This window comes from Eretmochelys imbricata, chromosome 22 (genome assembly GCF_965152235.1).
Source record: "Eretmochelys imbricata isolate rEreImb1 chromosome 22, rEreImb1.hap1, whole genome shotgun sequence".
NCBI classification, from domain to species: Eukaryota; Metazoa; Chordata; order Testudines; family Cheloniidae; genus Eretmochelys; species Eretmochelys imbricata.
The window spans coordinates 20,437,262-20,457,208 of record NC_135593.1 but is presented as its reverse complement, the minus strand read 5'-3'; the positions used below and the strand labels follow the sequence as shown (position 1 = coordinate 20,457,208).

The 19,947-nt window shown below is 52.5% G+C and overlaps 1 protein-coding gene across 1 annotated transcript in view; it reads left to right on the top strand.

Annotated features, from left to right (window-relative positions):
• TREH (trehalase) overlaps nucleotides 1-19,506 on the top strand; it is a 29,706-nt gene extending 10,200 nt beyond the window's left edge. The window contains exons 3-16 of the mRNA XM_077839656.1: nucleotides 10,227-10,327; nucleotides 10,650-10,797; nucleotides 11,491-11,578; nucleotides 11,759-11,859; nucleotides 12,265-12,357; nucleotides 12,710-12,826; nucleotides 13,620-13,742; nucleotides 14,593-14,642; nucleotides 15,444-15,644; nucleotides 16,286-16,503; nucleotides 16,942-17,053; nucleotides 17,753-17,865; nucleotides 18,420-18,473; nucleotides 18,695-19,506. Of these exons, the coding sequence (XP_077695782.1) occupies nucleotides 10,227-10,327; nucleotides 10,650-10,797; nucleotides 11,491-11,578; nucleotides 11,759-11,859; nucleotides 12,265-12,357; nucleotides 12,710-12,826; nucleotides 13,620-13,742; nucleotides 14,593-14,642; nucleotides 15,444-15,644; nucleotides 16,286-16,503; nucleotides 16,942-17,053; nucleotides 17,753-17,865; nucleotides 18,420-18,473; nucleotides 18,695-18,832 (1,657 nt within the window). The 3' untranslated portion in view covers nucleotides 18,833-19,506. The remainder of the gene's footprint in view (nucleotides 1-10,226; nucleotides 10,328-10,649; nucleotides 10,798-11,490; nucleotides 11,579-11,758; nucleotides 11,860-12,264; nucleotides 12,358-12,709; nucleotides 12,827-13,619; nucleotides 13,743-14,592; nucleotides 14,643-15,443; nucleotides 15,645-16,285; nucleotides 16,504-16,941; nucleotides 17,054-17,752; nucleotides 17,866-18,419; nucleotides 18,474-18,694) is intronic.
• Nucleotides 19,507-19,947: the final 441 nt, after the last annotated feature.

The following is a 19,947-nucleotide window of genomic DNA, read 5'->3' as shown; positions in this document are numbered from 1 at the left end:
CCACTCTCCCTAGTGTCAGAGAAAAACACAGTTCTCGCTCTCAGGTTGGGTGCAGCAAATCAGATACACTTTATTACCTCAAGCAATTGCACAGAGGTACAGAGTGCACTAGGACACAGGGTTTTCCCCCACCTAGGCAGGTCTCTCCCAGATAAACAATTTGAGCAAGTATTTATACCTTTATTACAGACAATAATAAGCAACAACTGCATATTTATACATATTCCTTCATGATATTTTATTTTTCTTACCATTTCTCTTATAGTCTGCATTCTATTCTTATCTAATACAAGGTCACAACAGCCTCTTTCACAGTTGTTTTCCACTCGCTTCGCACTATCCCCGCTTCTACAAATCTTGTGTTATTAAAGCTAGTGTGAGCCTGACTCCTGCTCATTTCAGAGGCCTGCATTCAAATTCCCTTTATCTACTTCCACACTAGCGATACTGTCTTCATAGTTTGTTAATTGTTATAGTTGTTGTAGTTTTAATATAGTTATAGTAGTGGGTTAGAAAGGGTCTCCTCCCCGCCTGCCGCTTGGGCTCATGCCCAAGGCTCTGGGCTTTAAACCTTTTTCATCTTGTGCTAAGCCCATGCCAACGGGAGACCCCCCACGACTCCTGCCTGAAGTGTCTGGGGAAATCCCACCAGGCAGACAAGTGCAAAATTTGCAAGGGATTTTGGCCCCGGACCGAGAAGGAGTGGGACTTTATATTAAAACAGCTCCTGATGGAGGCGGCTCTTCGCCCAGATCCACCAGCAGCAAGCCGAGACCCGGTGCCGACCGCCTCAGTGCGCAGTGGCCCGGCAGCAGCAGTAGGTACTGCACCGCAGTTGGACTCTGACAGAGACCCGCGGCACCGAAGTTCCCTGGCACCGCAACAGGTGCAGTCAGTCCGGCACTGTTCTCATTCGCCTGGTCAAAAGCAGCACCGCAGGCCGGAGACAGCTGCTCCACCTCAGCAGTCGCCAGCGCCCCGGGACTGCCCTCGGAGTTGCATCCGGTAGTGGAGCAACCGAGGGTTCAAGCGCCGACATTGGCGCCTCTGACTCTGGCACCGAGGGAAGAGCCATTGAGTCCGGCGCACACGGGCTCCCCGACTCGTAGCGTGGTTGAGCCCCAGCTCCTATCAATGCTGGATACCTTTGCAGCGGCAAGAGACCTCATTGCGATGACAGAGTCGACATCACCGCAAACCGTGGCACTGGCTCCTGTTCGTGCAGTACCGTCCCGGGGCAAACCATCCCTGATCCGGCCATCGGCTCCTCATTTGGAACTACGGCATCGGTCCCGTTCTTGGATCCGTTCCTGCTCCCGACATCATTCTCAGTCTCTGTGACGCTCACAGTCCTGACGCCGCTCCCTCTCGCGGCGCCGGTCGTACTCGCAATGCCAGTCGTACTCATGGCACCGATCTGACTCGCAGGGCTGGTCAGACTCCCGGCACCGCTCTACACATTGGTCACCGTCCCGGAGCAGGTCTTGGTGCCACTCTCGGAGACTATCATCATCAAGATCCAGATCGCGGCACCGGTCCAGACCTCGGCACCGGTCTCGGTCTCGGCACTGCACCCCAGCTTTGTAGCGCTGCTCCCCGCAGTCGTGGCACCAATCCCCGGGCACCCGGTACCAGTTTCCACCGTGTCCGGGTGACTTGACGCAGACACGTTCGGCACTGCCTTGGCCTTCGCGATCTGCCTCACATTCATCGCAGTCCGATGCGGGCTCATGACCCGGCCACACAGCTCATAGCCTCGGCAAGGGTGATGCTGCCCGTTGGCAAGAGAAAGACCATGATCCCGTCCAAGGGTCTGCCCAGTGGCCCTTTTGGGCACTGTGGGCTTACCACCAAGCCCAGGGCACCCCATCCGGGGCCTCCCGCTCAGCCCACTCAGAGCTTCAGGTGCCAGAGGCAACCATAAGCCATCCTGCTCCGGGGGGCATGGAAACCACAGCCTCAACTCCGGGGCAGGGTCCAGACTCCGGAGTCGTGGACCCCAGACTACAAGACCCGACCCAGCAGGAAACACCACTGGACCCCCTGGCTCCCGTGGCGTCGTCCTCATGCTCCCCAGACAAGGCGGTGGCTGGGACAACGGTCTCGGGTCCCCTTCCAATAGACCTCCATGCCCACCAGGACCTCCTGCGTAGGGTGGCACGGAACGTGAACCTCCAAGTGGAGGAGGTGGTGGATTTGGAGGACCAGGTGGTGGACATCTTGTCAGCGGAGGCCCCGTCTCGAGTGGCTTTACCACTCATTCGCACCATACAGACCATGGCCAGAACAATCTGGCAAACGTCTGCATCCATCTCTCCAACTGCTAAAGGGGTGGAGAGGAAATATTTTGTCCCCTCCAAAGATTATGAGTACCTCTATGCTCACCCTCAGCCGTGTTCGCTAGTGGTGGCCTTGGTGAATGAGAGGGAGCAGCACGGGCAACAGGCTCCAGCGCCCAAGTCGAAAGACGCCAGGTGTCTCGATTTTGTTCGGGCGCAAGATCTATTCCTCAGGGGGGCTGCAGCTCAGGGTCGTGAACCAGCAGGTGCTCCTGAGCTGCTATGACTACAATTCGTGGAACTCTATGTTAAAATTCAAGGAGCTAGTACCTCCGGAGTCCAGAGATGAGTTTGGGGCCCTGGTAGAGGACGGCAAAAAGTGGCCAGGACCTCCTTATAGGCCTCATTAGATGCCACGGACTCCGTTGCCCAGACCCTTGAGTCGGGAATAGCCATGCGGCGCATATCCTGGCTGCAGGTGTCCGGCCTGCCGCCAGAACTGCAGCAAACCCTACAGGACCTTCCCTTTGAAGGACAAGGCCTGTTTTCGGATAAGACTGATTCCAGGCTCCAAAGCCTTAAAGATTCTAGGGCCATAATGCGCTCCCTGGGGATGCACACACTGGTCACACAACGGAGGCCCTTAAAACCCCAGCCTCAACGATCCTATCCCCCTCCTCAGCCAAGGCAGAACTTTTGTAGGAGATGTGGTGTAAGAAGTACACCAACCACCAGCCAGGGCAGAACCAAGGCCCAGCTAAACCTCCGGCGGGGCCCAAACAAAACTTTTGAAGGTGCGCCCGAGGATGGTGTACCGGACATCAGTCAGGATCCTTCCCCACTGTTCCGGAATTGTTTATCCCGTTTCACTGTGCATTGTCCCTCATAACTACGGACCGTTGGGTTCTTTGCACGATGGAAAAGGGATATTCTGTCCAATTTTCTTTCTCCCCACCCTCCCTTCCCGTCCCTCTTCAGGGACCCTTCTCACAAGCAACTCCTTATGCAGGAAGAGCAGACGCTCCTAACCATGGGAGTGATCGAGGAGATTCCAAGGGAGTTAAGGGGCAGGGGTTTTTACTCCTGTTACTTCCTAATCCCCAAAGCAAAGGGTGGGCTTCGGCCTATTCTGGACCTGCACGGACTCAACAAATTCATGGTAAAGTTGAGGTTCCACATGGTGTCCTTGGGGACCATCATACCTTTCCTGGAGACTGGTATGCTGCCCTTGACATGAAGGACACGTATTTCCACATAGTGATTCATTCAGCGCACAGACGTTTCCTTTGCTTTGTGGTCAACTGCGAACACTATCAGTTCACGGTCCTTCCATTCAGTCTTTCTGCAGCCCCCCAGGTATTTACCAAATGTATAGCTGTCGTGGCAGCTTCCCTCCATTGGCAACGAATCCAAGTATTCCCGTATCTCGACGTTTGGCTTATCCGAGGTCGCACCAGGGAACAGGTGCAGTCCCACATCCAAGCGACCATGGCCATGTTTCGTCTATTAGGCCTTCTCCTCAACGTGGAAAAGTCAACTCTGGATCCAACCCAGAGAATAGAGTTCACTGGGGCAATCTTAGATTCCAGACTTGTCCGAGCTCTTCTACCGGACGCCCACTTCCAGTCTTTGGCGAGTCTCATCCGGAGCCTCCAAAGTTTTCCTACCTCAACGGCAAGGACGTGCTTAAGCCTTCTGGGGCACGTGGCCTCCTGCACATACTTGACCAGGCATGCCAGACTGTGGCCTCGCCCACTTCAGGCCTGGCTGACAACAGTCTATCCCCTAAGTCGAGACAGCCTAAACATGGTGGTCACCGTCCCGGAAACGGTGTTAGCCTCTCTTCGCTGGTGGTTAGACCCTAGGGCAGTATGGGAAGGAGTCCCATTCCATACACCCTCATTGTCTCTAGTCACAGACGCATCATCCATTGGATGGGGCACCCATCTCGGTGGATGGCCAGACGCAGGGTCTATGGACCACAGCCGAACTCTCTCTATGCATCAACGTACGGGAGCTGATGGCGGTGCGCCTGGCGTGTCAAGCATTCCGGGAGCATCTACATGGCCGTCGCGTGGCGGTCCTCACAGACAACACCACGGGCAAGTTCTACATCAACAAGCAAGAGGGAGCTCGCTCTCCCCCCTTTGTTGGGAAGCCATTTGTCTGTGGGAGTTTTGTATAGCCCACTCCATCCACCTGATGGCGTCCTTTCTCCCAGGGGTCCAGAACACATCGGTGGACCACCTCAGCAGGTCCTTCCAGTCCCACAAGTGGTCGATCTGTCCTGATGTCATTCACTCCATCTTCCTGAGGTGGGGGTTTCCCCAGGTCGACCTGTTTGCCTTGCGCAGCAATCGGAAGTGCCAGATATTTTGCGCTCTCCAGGGACGCTCCCTGGGTTCTCTCACAGACGCCTTCCTACTCCCGTGGAAGGGCTAATTGTTCTACGCCTTCCCTCCGTTCCCTCTGGTTCACAAAGTCCTACTCAAGGTGTGCAGGGACAGAACATGTCTGATCCTGGTCGCCCAGGCAGCACTAGCACACCACGCTATTGGAGATATCAGTAGATGCCCCGATTCCACTCCCGCTTTGGCCGGACCTGATCTCACAAGACCACGGCCGCCTCTGTCACCCCGACCTGCAATCCCTCCACCTTACGGCGTGGATGCTGCATGGCTAACTCACTCGGAGCTTCTCTGCTCCCATTCGGTGCAGCAGGTCCTGCTAGGTAGCAGGAAGCCCTCCACTCGAGCCACGTACCTGGCCAAATGGAAGCGTTTCTCCTGCTGGTGTGCTCAACGCGGCACGCCCCCCCTGCAAACGTCCATGCCTCTCATCTTGGACTAAAAAGAAAAGGAGTACTTGTGGCACCTTAGAGACTAACCAATTTATTTGAGCATGAGCTTTCGTGAGCTACAGCTCACTTCATCGGATGCATACCGTGGAAACTGCAGCAGACATTATATACACACAGAGATCATGAAACAATACCTCCTCCCACCCCACTGTCCTGCTGGTAATAGCTTATCTAAAGTGATCATCAAGTTGGGCCATTTCCAGCACAAATCCAGGTTTTCTCACCCTCCACCCCCCGCCCCCCCCCCCCCCCAAACTTACTCTCCTGCTGGTAATAGCCCATCCAATGTGACAACTCTCTTCACAATGTGTATGATGATCAAGGTGGGCCATTTCCTGCACAAATCCAGGTTCTCTCACCCCCCTCCAAAAACCACACACACAAACTCACTCTCCTCCTGGTAATAGCTTATCCAAAGTGACCACTCTCCCTACAATGTGCATGGTAATCAAGGTGGGTCATGTCCAGCACAAATCCAGGCTTTCTCACCCCCCGCCCCCTTTCCCGAGGACACAAACTCACTCTCCTGCTGGCAATAGCTCATCCAAACTGACCACTCTCCAAGTTTAAATCCAAGTTTAACCAGAACGTCTGGGGGGGGGTAGGAAAAAACAAGGGGAAATAGACTACCTTGCATAATGACTTAACCACTCCCAGTCTCTATTTAAGCCTAAATTAATAGTATCCAATTTGCAAATGAATTCCAATTCAGCAGTTTCTCGCTGGAGTCTGGATTTGAAGTTTTTTCGTTTTAAGATAGCGACCTTCATGTCTGTGATTGCGTGACGAGAGAGATTGAAGTGTTCTCAGACTGGTTTATGAATGTTATAATTCTTGACATCTGATTTTTGTCCATTTATTCTTTTACGTAGAGACTGTCCAGTTTGACCAATGTAAATGGCAGAGGGGCATTGCTGGCACATGATGGCATATATCACATTGGTGGATGTGCAGGTGAATGAGCCTCTGATAGTGTGGCTGATGTTATTAGGCCCTGTGATGGTGTCCCCTGAATAGATATGTGGACACAGTTGGCAACGGGCTTTGTTGCAAGGATAAGTTCCTGGGTTAGTGGTTCTGTTGTGTGGTATGTGGTTGTTGGTGAGTATTTGCTTCAGGTTGCGGGGCTGTCTGTAGGCAAGGACTGGCCTGTCTCCCAAGATTTGTGAGAGTGTTGGATCATCCTTCAGGATAGGTTGTAGATCCTTAATAATGCGTTGGAGGGGTTTTAGTTGGGGGCTGAAGGTGACGGCTAGTGGCGTTCTGTTATTTTCTTTGTTAGGCCTGTCCTGTAGTAGGTGACTTCTGGGAACTCTTCTGGCTCTATCAATCTGTTTCTTCACTTCCGCAGGTGGGTATTGTAGTTGTAAGAAAGCTTGACAGAGATCTTGTAGGTGTTTGTCTCTGTCTGAGGGGTTGGAGCAAATGCGGTTGTATCTTAAGCTTGGCTGTAGACGATGGATCGTGTGGTGTGTCAGGGTGAAAGCTGGAGGCATGTAGGTAGGAATAGCGGTCAGTAGGTTTCCGGTATAGGGTGGTGTTTATGTGACCATTGTTTGTTAGCACTGTAGTATCCAGGAAGTGGATCTCTTGTGTGGACTGGATCAGGCTGAGGTTGATGGTGGGATGGAAATTGTTGAAATCATAGTGGAATTCCTCAAGGGCGTCTTTTCCATGGGTCCAGATGATGAAGATGTCATCAATATAGCGCAAGTAGAGTAGGTGGCTTTAGGGGACGAGAGCTGAGGAAGCCTTGTTCTAAATCAGCCATAAAAATGTTGGCATACTGTGGGGCCATGCGGGTACCCATAGCAGTGCCGCTGATCTGAAGGTATACATTGTCCCCAAATGTAAAATAGTTATGGGTAAGGACAAAGTCACAAAGTTCAGCCACCAGGTTAGCCGTGACATTATCGGGGATAGTGTTCTTGACGGCTTGTAGTCCATCTTTGTGTGGAATGTTGGTGTAGAGGGCTTCTACATCCATAGTGGCCAGGATGGTGTTATCAGGAAGATCACCGATGGATTGAAGTTTCCTCAGAAAGTCAGTGGTGTCTCAAAGGTAGCTGGGAGTGCTGGTAGCGTAGGGCCTGAGGAGGGAGTCTACATAGCCAGACAATCCTGCTGTCAGGGTGCCAATGCCTGAGATGATGGGGCGCCCAGGATTTCCAGGTTTATGGATCTTGGGTAGTAGATAGAATATCCCAGGTCGGGGTTCCAGGGGTGTGTCTGTGCGGATTTGATCTTGTGCTTTTTCAGGAAGTTTCTTGAGCAAATGCTGTAGTTGCTTTTGGTAACTCTCAGTGGGATCATAGGGTAATGGCTTGTAGAAAGTGGTGTTGGAGAGCTGCCGAGCAGCCTCTTGTTCATATTCCGACCTATTCATGATGACAACAGCACCTCCTTTGTCAGCCTTTTTGATTATGATGTCAGAGTTGTTTCTGAGGCTGTGGATGGCATTGCGTTCCGCATGGCTGAGGTTATGGGGCAAGTGATGCTGCTTTTCCACAATTTCAGCCCGTGCACGTCGGTGGAAGCACTCTATGTAGAAGTCCAGTCTGCTGTTTCAACCTTCAAGAGGAGTCCACCTAGAATCCTTCTTTTTGTAGTGTTGGTAGGGAGGCCTCTGTGGATTAGTATGTTGTTCAGAGGTATTTTGGAAATATTCCTTGAGTCGGAGACGTCAACATCTTGGACTATCTCCTGTCCCTAAAACGGCAAGGTCTGGCAATATCATCTGTTAGAGTGCACATGGCAGCCAACTTGGCTTTCCACCCAGGAGAAAGTGGACGTTCTGTTTTCTCCAACCTTAATGGTCAGTAGGTTTCTTAAGGGCCTGAACCATCTCCATCCGCAGGTGTGGCAACCGGTCCCCATGTGGGATCTTAACTTGGTCCTCTTCAGACTTAAAGGGGCCCCGTTGGAGCCGACGGCCACCTGCTCACTTCTGTACCTCTCTTGGAAGACAGCCTTCCTCGTGACTATCACTTCAGCGAGGCGCGTAGCTGAGATCAGAGCCCTCACTTCGGAACCACCATACACGGTCTTTCCATAAGGACAAGGTGCAGCTACGCCCTCACTCGGCTTCCCTTCCCAAGGTGGTATCAACTTTTCACGTCAGCCAGAACATTTTCCTCCCAGTCTTCTATCATGCTACTAGGCGAGAGCAATGGCTGCACCTTCTCGACGTTTGTATGGCCCTTGCCTTCTATAATGAGCATACAAAGGCGTTCAGGAAAACGACCCAGCTCTTCGTCGCCATGGCCAACCGGATGAAAGGCTTCCCGGTCTCTTCACAGCGCATCTCTGCTTGGATCACGTCCTGTATCCGTGCTTGCTATGACCTGGCCAGCATCCCTGCCAAGCCCCTCACTGCCCATTCCACAAGGCCTCAAGCTTCGTCGGAAGCTTTCCTGGCACAGGTTCCAATATAGGAGATCTGTAGAGCTTCCACTTGGTCTTCCGTGCATACTTTTGCCTCTCACTATGCAATAGTCCAGCAATCCAGAGACGATGCGGCATTTGGTTCAGCGGTGCTGCACTCAGCGATATCTCACTCTCAGACCCCACCGCCTAGGTAAGGCTTGGGAGTCACCTAATTGGAATCGATATGAGCAAGCACTCGAAGAAGAAAAGATGGTTACTCACCTTTGTAACTGTTGTTGTTTGAGATGTGTTGCTCATATCTATTCCAAACCTGCCCTCCTTCCCCTGTGTCGGAGTAGCTGGCAAGAAGGAACCGAGGGGGCGCTGGGTCGGCTAGGGTATATATCTCGCGCCGTGAAGGCGCCACTCCAGGGGGCTCCACAGCCAACCCACTGGGTGTTGCTAGGGTAAAAATTCTCCGACGATGGTGCACATGGCACACACACACCTAATTGGAATCGTTATGAGCAACACATCTTGAAGAACAACAGTTACAAAGGTGAGTAACCGTCTTTTATATCATTAGGCCTTTTTGTTTAGATTAGTTCAGTCAGTCTCCCTTCCATATCTTTTCCCATAAACATTTGTTCCAGGTTAATGTGACACTTCATGAACTTTCACATACTTTTTACTGTTGAGCTCAGAATTAGAATAAATTTGTAGGCCCGATCATCACACTAAGGTCTTGCTTTCTGTGGCTGTTCAGGCTGCATCTAGCTTTCTGCTACTTCTGTGTGTCTCTTGTGTCTGTGTGGGAGAGAAACACACTACTCTACCAAACAATCCCCAGCAAAGCCCCCTACCCACACTGAATGGTGACACGAGTCTGTTTTTTAATTTGAGGCCCCTGTTTCTTAGGCTTATTTTGAATGAAGTTTACACTCACCAGTTTCAAAGTAGTTTAACCCAACCTGTAACAATATTCTTCTCTCATTTCAGTGTGATTACTCTGTGCAGAGTCTTTCAGCTTCCTGTACTGTTTGCATAGGTTTAAAAAAAAAGGAAAATGTGATAGAACAATCCCAGAGAGTGGCAGGGAGTCAAAGGCAGGATATGGAAGTACTTTAAACCCTAATTAACATTGTTAGAGTTCCACGTTGGCAATGTCCCTTCAGACACAGCTGGGGTAGTGCCTGGCTGGTGCATATGGCCTGCTCTGCATGTGTCAGAGCCATGCTCTAGCCAGGCACTTTTACAGGTCTGTTATGTGGTTCTGTAAATGGTTGTAACATGTGTTTGGTTCTGTTTGGCAGGTGAGACCAAGTCATAATTGATTTTGCAGTGTAAATGGTCTCTTAGGCACCATCCATGCTGGGGGTTCAAACAGAGTTAAGGGACCACATTTAAACTCCTATAGATAAGTGGGTTTAACAGGCCTTGGCTGGCTGACTGTATAACTGGTTACTTGCCCCTTTCTTCCCCCTCGTTGAACACAGCTTGGAGCTGTAGGTGTGTGGATTGGCCCCTGCCTTAAGGCTCCAGCATGTCTGGGTTGCTGTCCATACTAACAAGCCTGTATCATTCTGCAATTAATGAAGCAGGTTGTATCTAGCAGAAATAAGCTGGTTGCTTCCTGAGGAATTGGCTGGACCGCATGGGTTAGGACATGCCTGGATGTGTCTGAATTTCACTCCCCCCCTTTTTTTTCTCTCTCTCCTCAGCCAGATTTACTGCACTGGGGACCTCCTGAAGCAGGTCCAGCTGGCCAGGCTCTTCTCTGATGACAAACACTTTGTTGACATGCCGTTGCGGGAGTCTCCAGGTCAGCAATGGAGTATGGCTAGGGACACGGAGCTGTTTACCCTTTTCCCTCCTGCCAGACACCTGCAGTCTAACCCCACACATGCCTGTTGGTGCCAGCTGGGCCCTGTGCCCATCCTACCACACTCGTACAGGATGATTAGGAATTCTGATACTAATGCACAGGTGTGTGCTGTGCCCCAGGGGATTAGTGGGAATAGTGACACTGTGCCCTGGTACATACTACACCAAGTAGTCACTATGCCTTCACCACTCATGGTCTTCGTGTTGGCAGAACCTCAGCCAAGGCAGTAGATAAGTGATTGCTCTTTTATTTTCCCCAGAACTAGTTCTGAAGAAGTTTCAGCAGCTAGTGAATGTGACTCCAGGGGGGATATTGTCCAAAGAGCAGCTACAACAGTTTGTGAGCTCATCCTTCAGTGACCCTGGACAGGAGTTTGAGCAATGGGAACCTCAGGACTGGACGAGCAGGTACAAAATGGAACACAAAGGGGCCCCTGCAAGAGTGAGTGTGGAGATGAGCCTCAGGGAATTCTCTTAACAGTTCCATGGGCTGCACTCTGCCCTGGTGATGGGAGTAAGGGAGCCAGACTGCACTGTGCTGGGCTCTGTCCCACTCTGGAGACGGGGGCTGACTACAGCTGTCTTTTTTGTTTTTAGTACTTGGGGGATGTGGTAGCTGTAATCAGTGCAAGGTGTAATCAGTGTTCCCCATTCACAGTTCTGCCAATGCACCTCACCCTGACCTGCAGCCTCCCGGCTGTTTCATCTCTGCCAATGCCCCTCCATCCTGACCTGCAGACCTTGCTGATAGTCCAGTCTTCGGTTTGGCTTGGCTTGAGCAGAGACTACCAGTTGTGATGAAATGGACTAGAACATGAGATTGTTTTTTCAGGCTAACACCCTCATGCCTCCAAATCCAGCTGTGATCTACTGAGGATTGAAGGTTAGGTCTCTAGAGCTAAATTGCTGATTTAGCCACATTCTGACCTATGCATTGCGGGGAGTGGGAGCCAAGAAGGGTGCTGTGACCCATAGATTGCTGCATTATATCAGGCAGAGTATGTCACATGCAGTTTCTGGAAGCAACCGTTGCCTGTGGTGACTAGGTGCTTGGTTGTAGCTGTCTCCTCTCTTGAGTGTGTTTTCTTCTTTATCTTCCAGCCCACAGATTTTAGCCAAGATTTCTGACCAGAAACTCCAGGCATGGGCATCAGATCTGAATGCCAGGTGGAAATCCCTGGGGAGAAAGGTAGAGAGATGCTGGTGGGGGGTGACCATGTTTCTGTGCACTGTGTTTGAAAAGAGTGCAGTGAAGATTCGGCCCAGGCTCGTTGTGGGGGCTGAAGGAGGGGCAACTGGCTTAGGGAGCTGGGGGTTGTGGGAAAGGGTTGTGGGGAGTGGTGACCAACTTGGATCATCTCTTTTTCAGATCAAAGATGATGTAAGGACTCACCCGATGTTTTACTCTCAGATTTATGTGCCGCACCCTCTGATGGTGCCCGGTGGCAGGTTCATTGAATATTACTACTGGTGAGTAACAGCTGGTGTGTTGGAGCTTAGTCCTGGTTACACCTCGAACTGACTTAGCTGCAGCCACAGCTGGAACCCTGGCTCTGACCCATGCCAGTTGAGCTGGTGAGTTTTGCTAGGCTTGGCTGTCACTGGTACTGTTCACCTGGCCAGTATGCATGGGGGTTGTTTCAAATAATTGTACTTGCTGAAATTATGTGACAAGCTGTCCTGTCGCACCGTAAGTGCGGCCATGACTGTAAGGCGTGGGTGCAGACAGACTGTCCTCAGCCCCGGCCTGAAGCCCATGCCTCGGGAGAGTATTGGGTGTGAGCATGGACTATTACAGCTTACATTTGGTTCATGCAGGGCCACAAGCCCAAAGCATCTGGTATCGCTCATGTAGCTGCTGCTTTTGTGCTGCAGGGATTCCTACTGGGTGATTGAAGGGCTGCTCCTCTCTGAAATGGCAGTCACAGCCAAGGGGATGATACAGAACTTCCTGTACCTGGTGGAAAGGTGAGACCCTGACCTAAGGCAGGTAGAGAGAGGAGGCTGGCTGGCAGCTTGCTACCTTCCTCCCTCAGCTCTGAAGCCACTCCATCCCTGTCCAAGCATGAGGAGCTGACCAAGTGACACAGCCCTAGCTCTGCCAGTGCCCTATGCTGACAGGGCGTCACTTTGAGGATGCTTGGGTGGGGACAGTTGTCATGAGGGGCATATGTCATCTTGTCCTCCCAACTTTTGCCATCTCATCACAGTTGCAGGGCCCTGCTCAGAGTGCAGTGTGGGAAGTGGGGCGGCTTCTGCAGGGCCCTTCATCTTCCTCCCCAGGGGCTGTGTAACACATGGTCTCTCCCTTGATGAGCAGGTATGGGCACATCCCGAATGGAGGCCGAGTCTATTACCTGCGCCGGAGCCAGCCACCTTTCCTCACACTGATGATGGATGCCTACCTGGCCCACGCCAATGACACAGAGTTTCTCAGGTGGGCATGAAGTTCTGCTAGGCGTCACCAGTACCCTGCATGTACCAGGGGGCAGGGGTAGATTCTCCTTACCTCTTCCTCCCTCCCTCCCTCCCTCCCCCATGGCTGGTGCCGATCCCTTGGGCTCCCCCTCAGGATCAGGTCCAGATGGCTGCAGAGGACATGAGTTGGCATCCTGTAACCTAAGATAGTAAAGCTCCCCCATCTCCTATGGCACCAATAAGGATCTTGCATAGCATTGAGGGTGGGGACTGGCTGCAAATGCGCGGACAGGGTGGGACCTGGAGTGACCATGAGCCTGTCCATTGGGTGCTCCGTATTCCAGGTGTCTGTGACTCTTACCCCTGTCCCCCTTTCACAATTGGCAGAGCCCCCTCTCTGGGTGCACACATGCCCCTGCCTGTGCCCTCTCCTCCTCTGAGATTTCCAAGCATACCCAAGGCCCCTATGAGCCTGGCTAGTCTCAGCAAGAGCCCATCGCTGTAATATTGGGTACAGCATTGCCATATGCACCATCTACTGACTGGTCCCAGGGCCAGCGTGGTCTGCACTCTGCTTGGCCAACAGTTTGGAGGCAGGAGGAGCATTGCTCCAGGTATGGTCTGTGCTGTGTATGCCCTTCAAAGTATACACTGAGCAACACCCACTGGGAAGTTCCCTGGAGCGGTTCATTCCCTGCTGGGCTTTCTGTCCCCCCAGTTCCTGGGCAGACCCATGACTGGGTGATTTGTTCCTCATGGAAAGAGACTGCTCCGTGAGGAGGCACTGACCATGCCTGTGGTCTGATTCCCAGGGAGAATATCCATCTGCTGGAGGTGGAGTACGAGTTCTGGCAGAGGAATCGCTCTGTGAGCCTCACAGTTGGGGACAGGAATCACACTCTGAACTACTACAGCGTTCAGATTGGGGAGCCCAGGTACCATCCCAACAAGCACCATCTAATGGAGTTACACTAGAGGGGGAGTCAGGACTCCTGGGTTCTATTCCCAGCTCTGCCACTGACTCACTGTGTGGCTTTGGGCAAGTGACTCACCCGTCCCTCCCATGCCTCAGTTTCCCCAGCAACAGCGGGGGATAATCCTCCTGCCCCCCTCTTTTGGGGGCTATTGCACATGCAGGTCTCTAGAAAAGCTCTACAGTGGCACTGAGTATGTTCCACAGACAACTCCCCGTCCCGTGATGGAGACAGGTGCCGATGGGCATGGCTGTGTTGTTGTCTCTTCCGAATCCTGCCCTGTGATAGGACATTGACGTCACAGTGCAGAGTGGGCTGTCCTTCTCCAGCCCCTGCAGAAAACAAACTGCTTCACAGAGCTGCGCCTGTCCCAGAGCATGCACAGGCAAGATCTGCAGCGGCAGGCAAAGATATCATGGCCTCTTGTTACCCTGAGGAATGTGTCCCTTGGAGACTTGAAGGTCCACTGTGCAGACAGCTTGAGGAGGCGCTCTCCAGCCCAGCAGCTGGGTTGCTGGTTGAGATCTGGAACTGCTGAGGGTGGAGCAGTGCTTTATGGGGTTTGTGCTGCCCTCAATGTCCGACAGGGTCATCATGCTGCAGTGCCTGGCAACTGGTCCTTTGTAGGACCACTGATAGGATTTCGCCCACAAGCTCAGCTTCTGGCTTCCCTTGTGCAAAGCCACTGCGAGATCTGGCTCTGCATGCCAGGCATCCCAGCCTTTGCCTGCTTAGGGCCAGGAAATTACTAAGAACGGGACTGACCTGGTGATCTCTCTGCCTCCCATCCCCTGTCCACCCTCCCCTGCAGACCAGAGTCCTACAGCAAAGACTGGGAGTTGGTAACTGACTTAAATGAAGGTAAAGAGATATTTATGTGATGTGACAGATGCTGTCCCTCTAATGCCCACTAGAACAGAACAGCCTGTGCTGCTTTTCACTGACTGCACCTAAATGTGGGTACCCGTGTACCAGGGGGAGGCAGAACAGCTGGGTGGGAGGCACGGAGAGATTCCTGAGAGTTGGGAAGGGGTTTGGATATGGAATTCCCATATGTGGGAGGTGAGGCCATGGCACAGATGTGGTGGCGTTGGGGGTTAAGCTCCTTTTAGCCATGGATTCTTGTGATCACTGCTGGAGCTCTCTGCACAGAATCCTGGTGTCCTTCTTGGGAAGCTGGGTGGTGTGATCGTGCCCACCAGATGGTTTCACTCTCCTTGGACTGCATGGGTTCAGGCTCTTACATGTTCCCATGATTCAGCCAGGGAAACATCATGTGTCAATTCTGCAGGACAGGATTTGTTGGGGCTCCCCAGGATTTGTGCTCTAACAGTTCCTTCTCTCTAAGGAGCCTTGGGATGGAGCTAAGAAAGTGTGATAGAAGCTGCTTAACCTCTGCTCCAGCTGAACCAGCATAGCCCTTATGTCTGTCTGTGCTTGGGGGTCAGTGCTCAGGCCTAGGGTCCCTGCTCTAACACATGGTTCTATCCTCATTGCCCCAGTCTGGGGACCTGGTTCCAGCTGCACTGACTCACATCCCATCAGAACCTGTGTTCCCTTCTCTGCTGTTTCCTGCCAGTGGTCACCCTGGGCAGAGGTACTAAATCTTCTGCCACAGGGGACATTGAGTAGTATCTGTTCCAATCTGTGTGTGTCTTGTAGATGCCAGGCAGGAGCTCTGGGCAGAGCTAAAATCTGCAGCAGAGTCAGGCTGGGACTTTTCCTCTCGCTGGTTCCTCTCCTGGCCTCCCCCACTCCCTGCGAAACTGAAGGATACCAAAGCCAGGGCTGTAGTGCCAGTGGATCTGAATGCCTTTCTGTGCAAGACGGAGCACCTGCTGGCTTCATTCTACAGGATATTGGGTAAAGAGACTGTTGGGAAGTGCCTCCCTTGGAGATACTGATGCTTGTTGAATCTCTTCCCCCTCCACGAGCTAGGGACACAAGATGTAGTTATTGGGGCAACATCCCCTGTGTGGGGAAAGGGCCCAGCATCCAGTAGCATTGCTACCCGCAGAGCAGCTTGTGTAAACAGCAGTGCAGCCCAGTGGTATCTTCCTGCAAGTGGGAGCAGGAAGCAGTTTAACTTTTCTCTGCCCCAGGTAAAGCCACTTTGCTGCTCACTTCATTTATTTCTGTGTTTATTTAATTCTCAGGTGCTGGGAGCCTAGGGAGGGCATCAGGTGTATAGGGGATGGGCATTGTAATGATCAGTCTTGTCTAGGGCACCTGCCTTTCCCCATCTTGGGCTGTGTCAGCAAATAGAAGCTGGAAGACTGCAGCTGACTCTGCCTGAGCTGGAGTGGGTTTCAGCTTCCTCCTCTCGAATACTGAGCAGTGGCCACAGGCCATGCTGCTCGGAGTGCATTGGGACTGTAGAGTCTGCAGTGAGCACTGCCGTGGACCACAGCAAACATTGAGGCTGGGCTGTAGTTAATCTGTGGATGCTTTGCAAGCCCCTCACTAGTGTAATCAGCCATTCTCACACTCTCTCTCGCTCGAAGGAAACACTACCAAGGCTGCCCAGTTCCAGGCTGCTCTGGAGCGCAGGCTCGAGTCTGTCCAAGCTGTCTTCTGGAATGAGGCTGCTGGAGTCTGGCTGGACTTCAACCTCCTGAAGAAGCAGCCAAACCCAGCCTTCTACCCCTCCAACCTGGCACCCCTGTGGACTGACTGCTTCTCAGACCAGGCTGCAGCTGAGAGGGCAGTGCAGTACTTAGAGGTGAGTGGGTTCATGTGGGTAAGAGTCCTCACCTCAACAGACCAGTCAGTCTCCATTAGCCCATGACGTGGGGAGTGTTCCTTGCAGATAGTGGTGGATACCACATACCTTCCTACTGAGCCTGGCATGTGCTGTCTGCACAGAGCAGAGCAAGGTGGAGCTGGAGCCCAGTTCTCATGTAGGCCCATCCCAAGTGTTTGCCAGGAGATTCCCAGGACTTGCTCCTCCAGCTCAACCCACTAGTGACTCCTAGAGCCCGCTTCCTGCACTGGGCCATACCTGTTCCCATCTCAGGAGCTTGGCTGGGCTAGGAGTAGCTGACCAGGTTAGCCAACAAAGTCCTCTCTCCCTAGATCCCCTCTGCAGCCTTCTGTCTCCTGGATGGTGACTCGCTGGGGACCCCAGTACCCCCACTCAATATGATGTCTACATTTGCAGGGGAGCACAGTGCTGTCCTACAAGAATGGGCTCCCTACCTCACTTGCCAGGACTGGGGAGCAGTGGGACCTGCCCAATGCCTGGCCTCCACTGCAGCATATGGTGATTGCAGGTAAGGATGTTGCTGTGCTCATACTTAGTTTGCAGGACAGGAAGCCCATTGGAGAATTTGCTGTTTGGTACCAGACCTCCAAATTGTTTTAGGACCTGCCCCTTGTTTCCCTGCCCCTTGTTTCCTTGCACCTTGTCCCAGCCATGCTCCCGCTCTAGGTATTGCATTATGCCTCTCTCAATCCCTGTCCTCCACGCTGATGCTGCTTTGTAGCCTTGTTGATTGATTCTGTTTCTGTGGGTTTGGTTCCTGACTGTGCAGCAGCTGCAGGCCAGGCTGTGAGCCCACGTGTCACAGTGCCATCTTGGTTTGGGGGAGACTCTCCCACCTGGGCCTTTCCCAAACTGCTGCTACAGCGGGCCATCCAACCACTGACACTGCTCAGTGGAAAAGCCAGGTGGCTCCAGTAACCTTCCCCACAGCTGCTTGAGAGTCCATAAGCCCTGAGGGCCTTGATCTGTGGCCTTCACTTGAGCAAAACCCACATGGTTTGGTCCCAACCTGTGGAAGCCTGCTTTTGGAGGAGGGGGTGGAAGAATTGTACAAAGCCCCTGCCACTGCCTGGCTCCCTGGGGTGGCCTTGAGCTCCAGTGAGGACTCTATTGTCACCTCTTGCAGGGATGGAAAGGCTAGTGTTTGCAGGAGCTCTAGCATCTGCTGTGACCAGGTCCCTGACCTGGCATTTATCTGTGTTCATAGGTTTGGCCAAGTCTAGCTCCTCGAGAGCCAAAGAAATTGCCTTTGCCTTGGCCCAGAACTGGATCAGAACCAACTTTGCCTTATATAAGAAGTACCAGGCCATGTTTGAGAAGGTAAAGCCATTGGTGGTCCCGGACAGCCAGGCTGCAGCCCCTGTGGGTAGGAGTTTTTCAAGTGGAATTTATGCACACATCCTCCCCTGTGATCCTGGGCAGCTGGTGGTGATTACCTCAGAGTGCCCAGTGCCTGCATGGAAAGAGACAGGGCTGCTACCCTAAAGGACCCTCGGTTTGTTTTAACCCTTTCATTGTCAGTTTGTATTCAGTGCAGGGCGCCACGTGTAGAGACACCAGATCCTATCTCAGACAGTTCATCCGAGCGGACTTGACCATGGGCAGATGTGTCCAATGTGGGGGTAGGGGTGGCTGGTCAGCCATAGGTCTTCTCTATTGTGCTGGCTGGTCTTTGTCATTCTGTCCCTTCCCCCCTCTTCCAATGCTGCTTTCTGCCCCTGCCTGATATACAGCTTCCTCTGCCTTAAGCACCTGTGCTTGTGAACACAAGAGCTGGATCTGCGCCTGCCCCTCCTTCCCTGGACTCTTGGGGGGGTGGAACACTCTAGCCCCCACTCTAATGGGGCTTTCTGAATAATCATCTTTCTCCCCAGTACAATGTCGATGGAGATGGGAAGCCAGGGACAGGAGGAGAGTACCAAGTCCAGGTAGGAGCATGTACTGAAATGCTTCAATGCCTACAGGGTTGGGATGTGTGCTTACAATCTCTCACTAGGCAGGGAGGATGTGCTTTCCTTATGGGGGGAGGCCCCCTGTTCTGCCTTCAGACAAATTGCTGGGCTGGAAGCTGATGCTGCAGCCATGTGTAAGCTCTTGCCCTAGATAACAGGAGCATGTGCCTTGCTAATGCTGCATTCTCCCCTGCCAGGAGGGATTTGGCTGGACCAATGGTGTAGTCCTGCAGCTCTTGGATCTCTATGGTGACCGTCTGACCTCTGGCTCCCCCTCCAACCCCTTCGGGGCCTGGATTGTTGCTGCTTGCATCTTCCTCCTTAACCTGAAATGACAGGGGAAGTGGTTTGGGCTCCCGGCAGCAGGGCCAGAGGAGACAAGCCCATGTGTATGGAACAGTGCCCTGGCTTCATAGCCAGTTAGGGAAGGGGGGTGCGCTCATCTGGGGCAGCCACCTCTTTCTATACCTGCTGGGACAGCAAAGCAGCCACAGGTGAACAATAGTTGTGACTAAAGCCCTGTGCATGCAGCCTTGCTGAGCCCCCTACCTGCAATTCTCATGCTCTTGCTGTTTCATTAGTGTTTATCAAACTGGTCTCTGCTGCCATGCCTGCCTTGGTGGCTACTGGGACAAGTAGAGCCCTGATTCTTGTGGAGGTCTGTGCTAAGACATCTCAGCCCCTATAGGTAGACTCTGCCCTGAGAGTAATGGTCCCTGGTGTTGATGGCTAGTGCACAGGTGAGATCCCTGAGGGAGTGTGTTATGTATCCCCCCTCCATAGAGGATGAGTTGTTACAGCTTCAGTACCTTGGCTCTAAGTTGTAACAGTTCATGCTTTTATCTTTGGAGGACCTTAGATCAGGCTCCACTGTGGCTATTACACGTGCATCTGCTACAAGCAAGGGAACATGCTGTTACCTTGAAGCATGTTGCTGCTCCCTGGGTCCCTTTCCCTGTCAGTGTTCCCACTGCAGCATGCGGCCCTCATTATCAAAAAGTGAACCTGTTCTTGTTTGCGCTTCTTGTGCCTTTGATTCCCAACCACAGCTCGTACAATGCCTTTTCCAAACTGTGATGTGACCCCAGGGCCTGGGCTCCCATCATGCCCCTGCATCTCAGGTCAGTGTGTCTGTGCAGCACCTGGCACAGTGACTGGAGCTCCCCTGTACATGAGGAAAACAGTAGTGCTGTATTGCACCTGCCAGTCACCTGCTGCTCTTCCACTGCCTGATGGGCTTTTGCATCACTTACCGTACAGATTCTGCACCTCAATTCTCCCAGCCACAGCAGAACAGGAGCAACACGGCCACGGGCACAGAGGGGAAATATGACTGCTAGCAGTAGCAGCCCATTCTACTAAACTCTTAAGGGGCTATGGGACACAGTGGTTTCATTCAAAGTCATCAACTGCATGCTGAGTGACCCCATATGCTAAGGCCCAGCTAGAA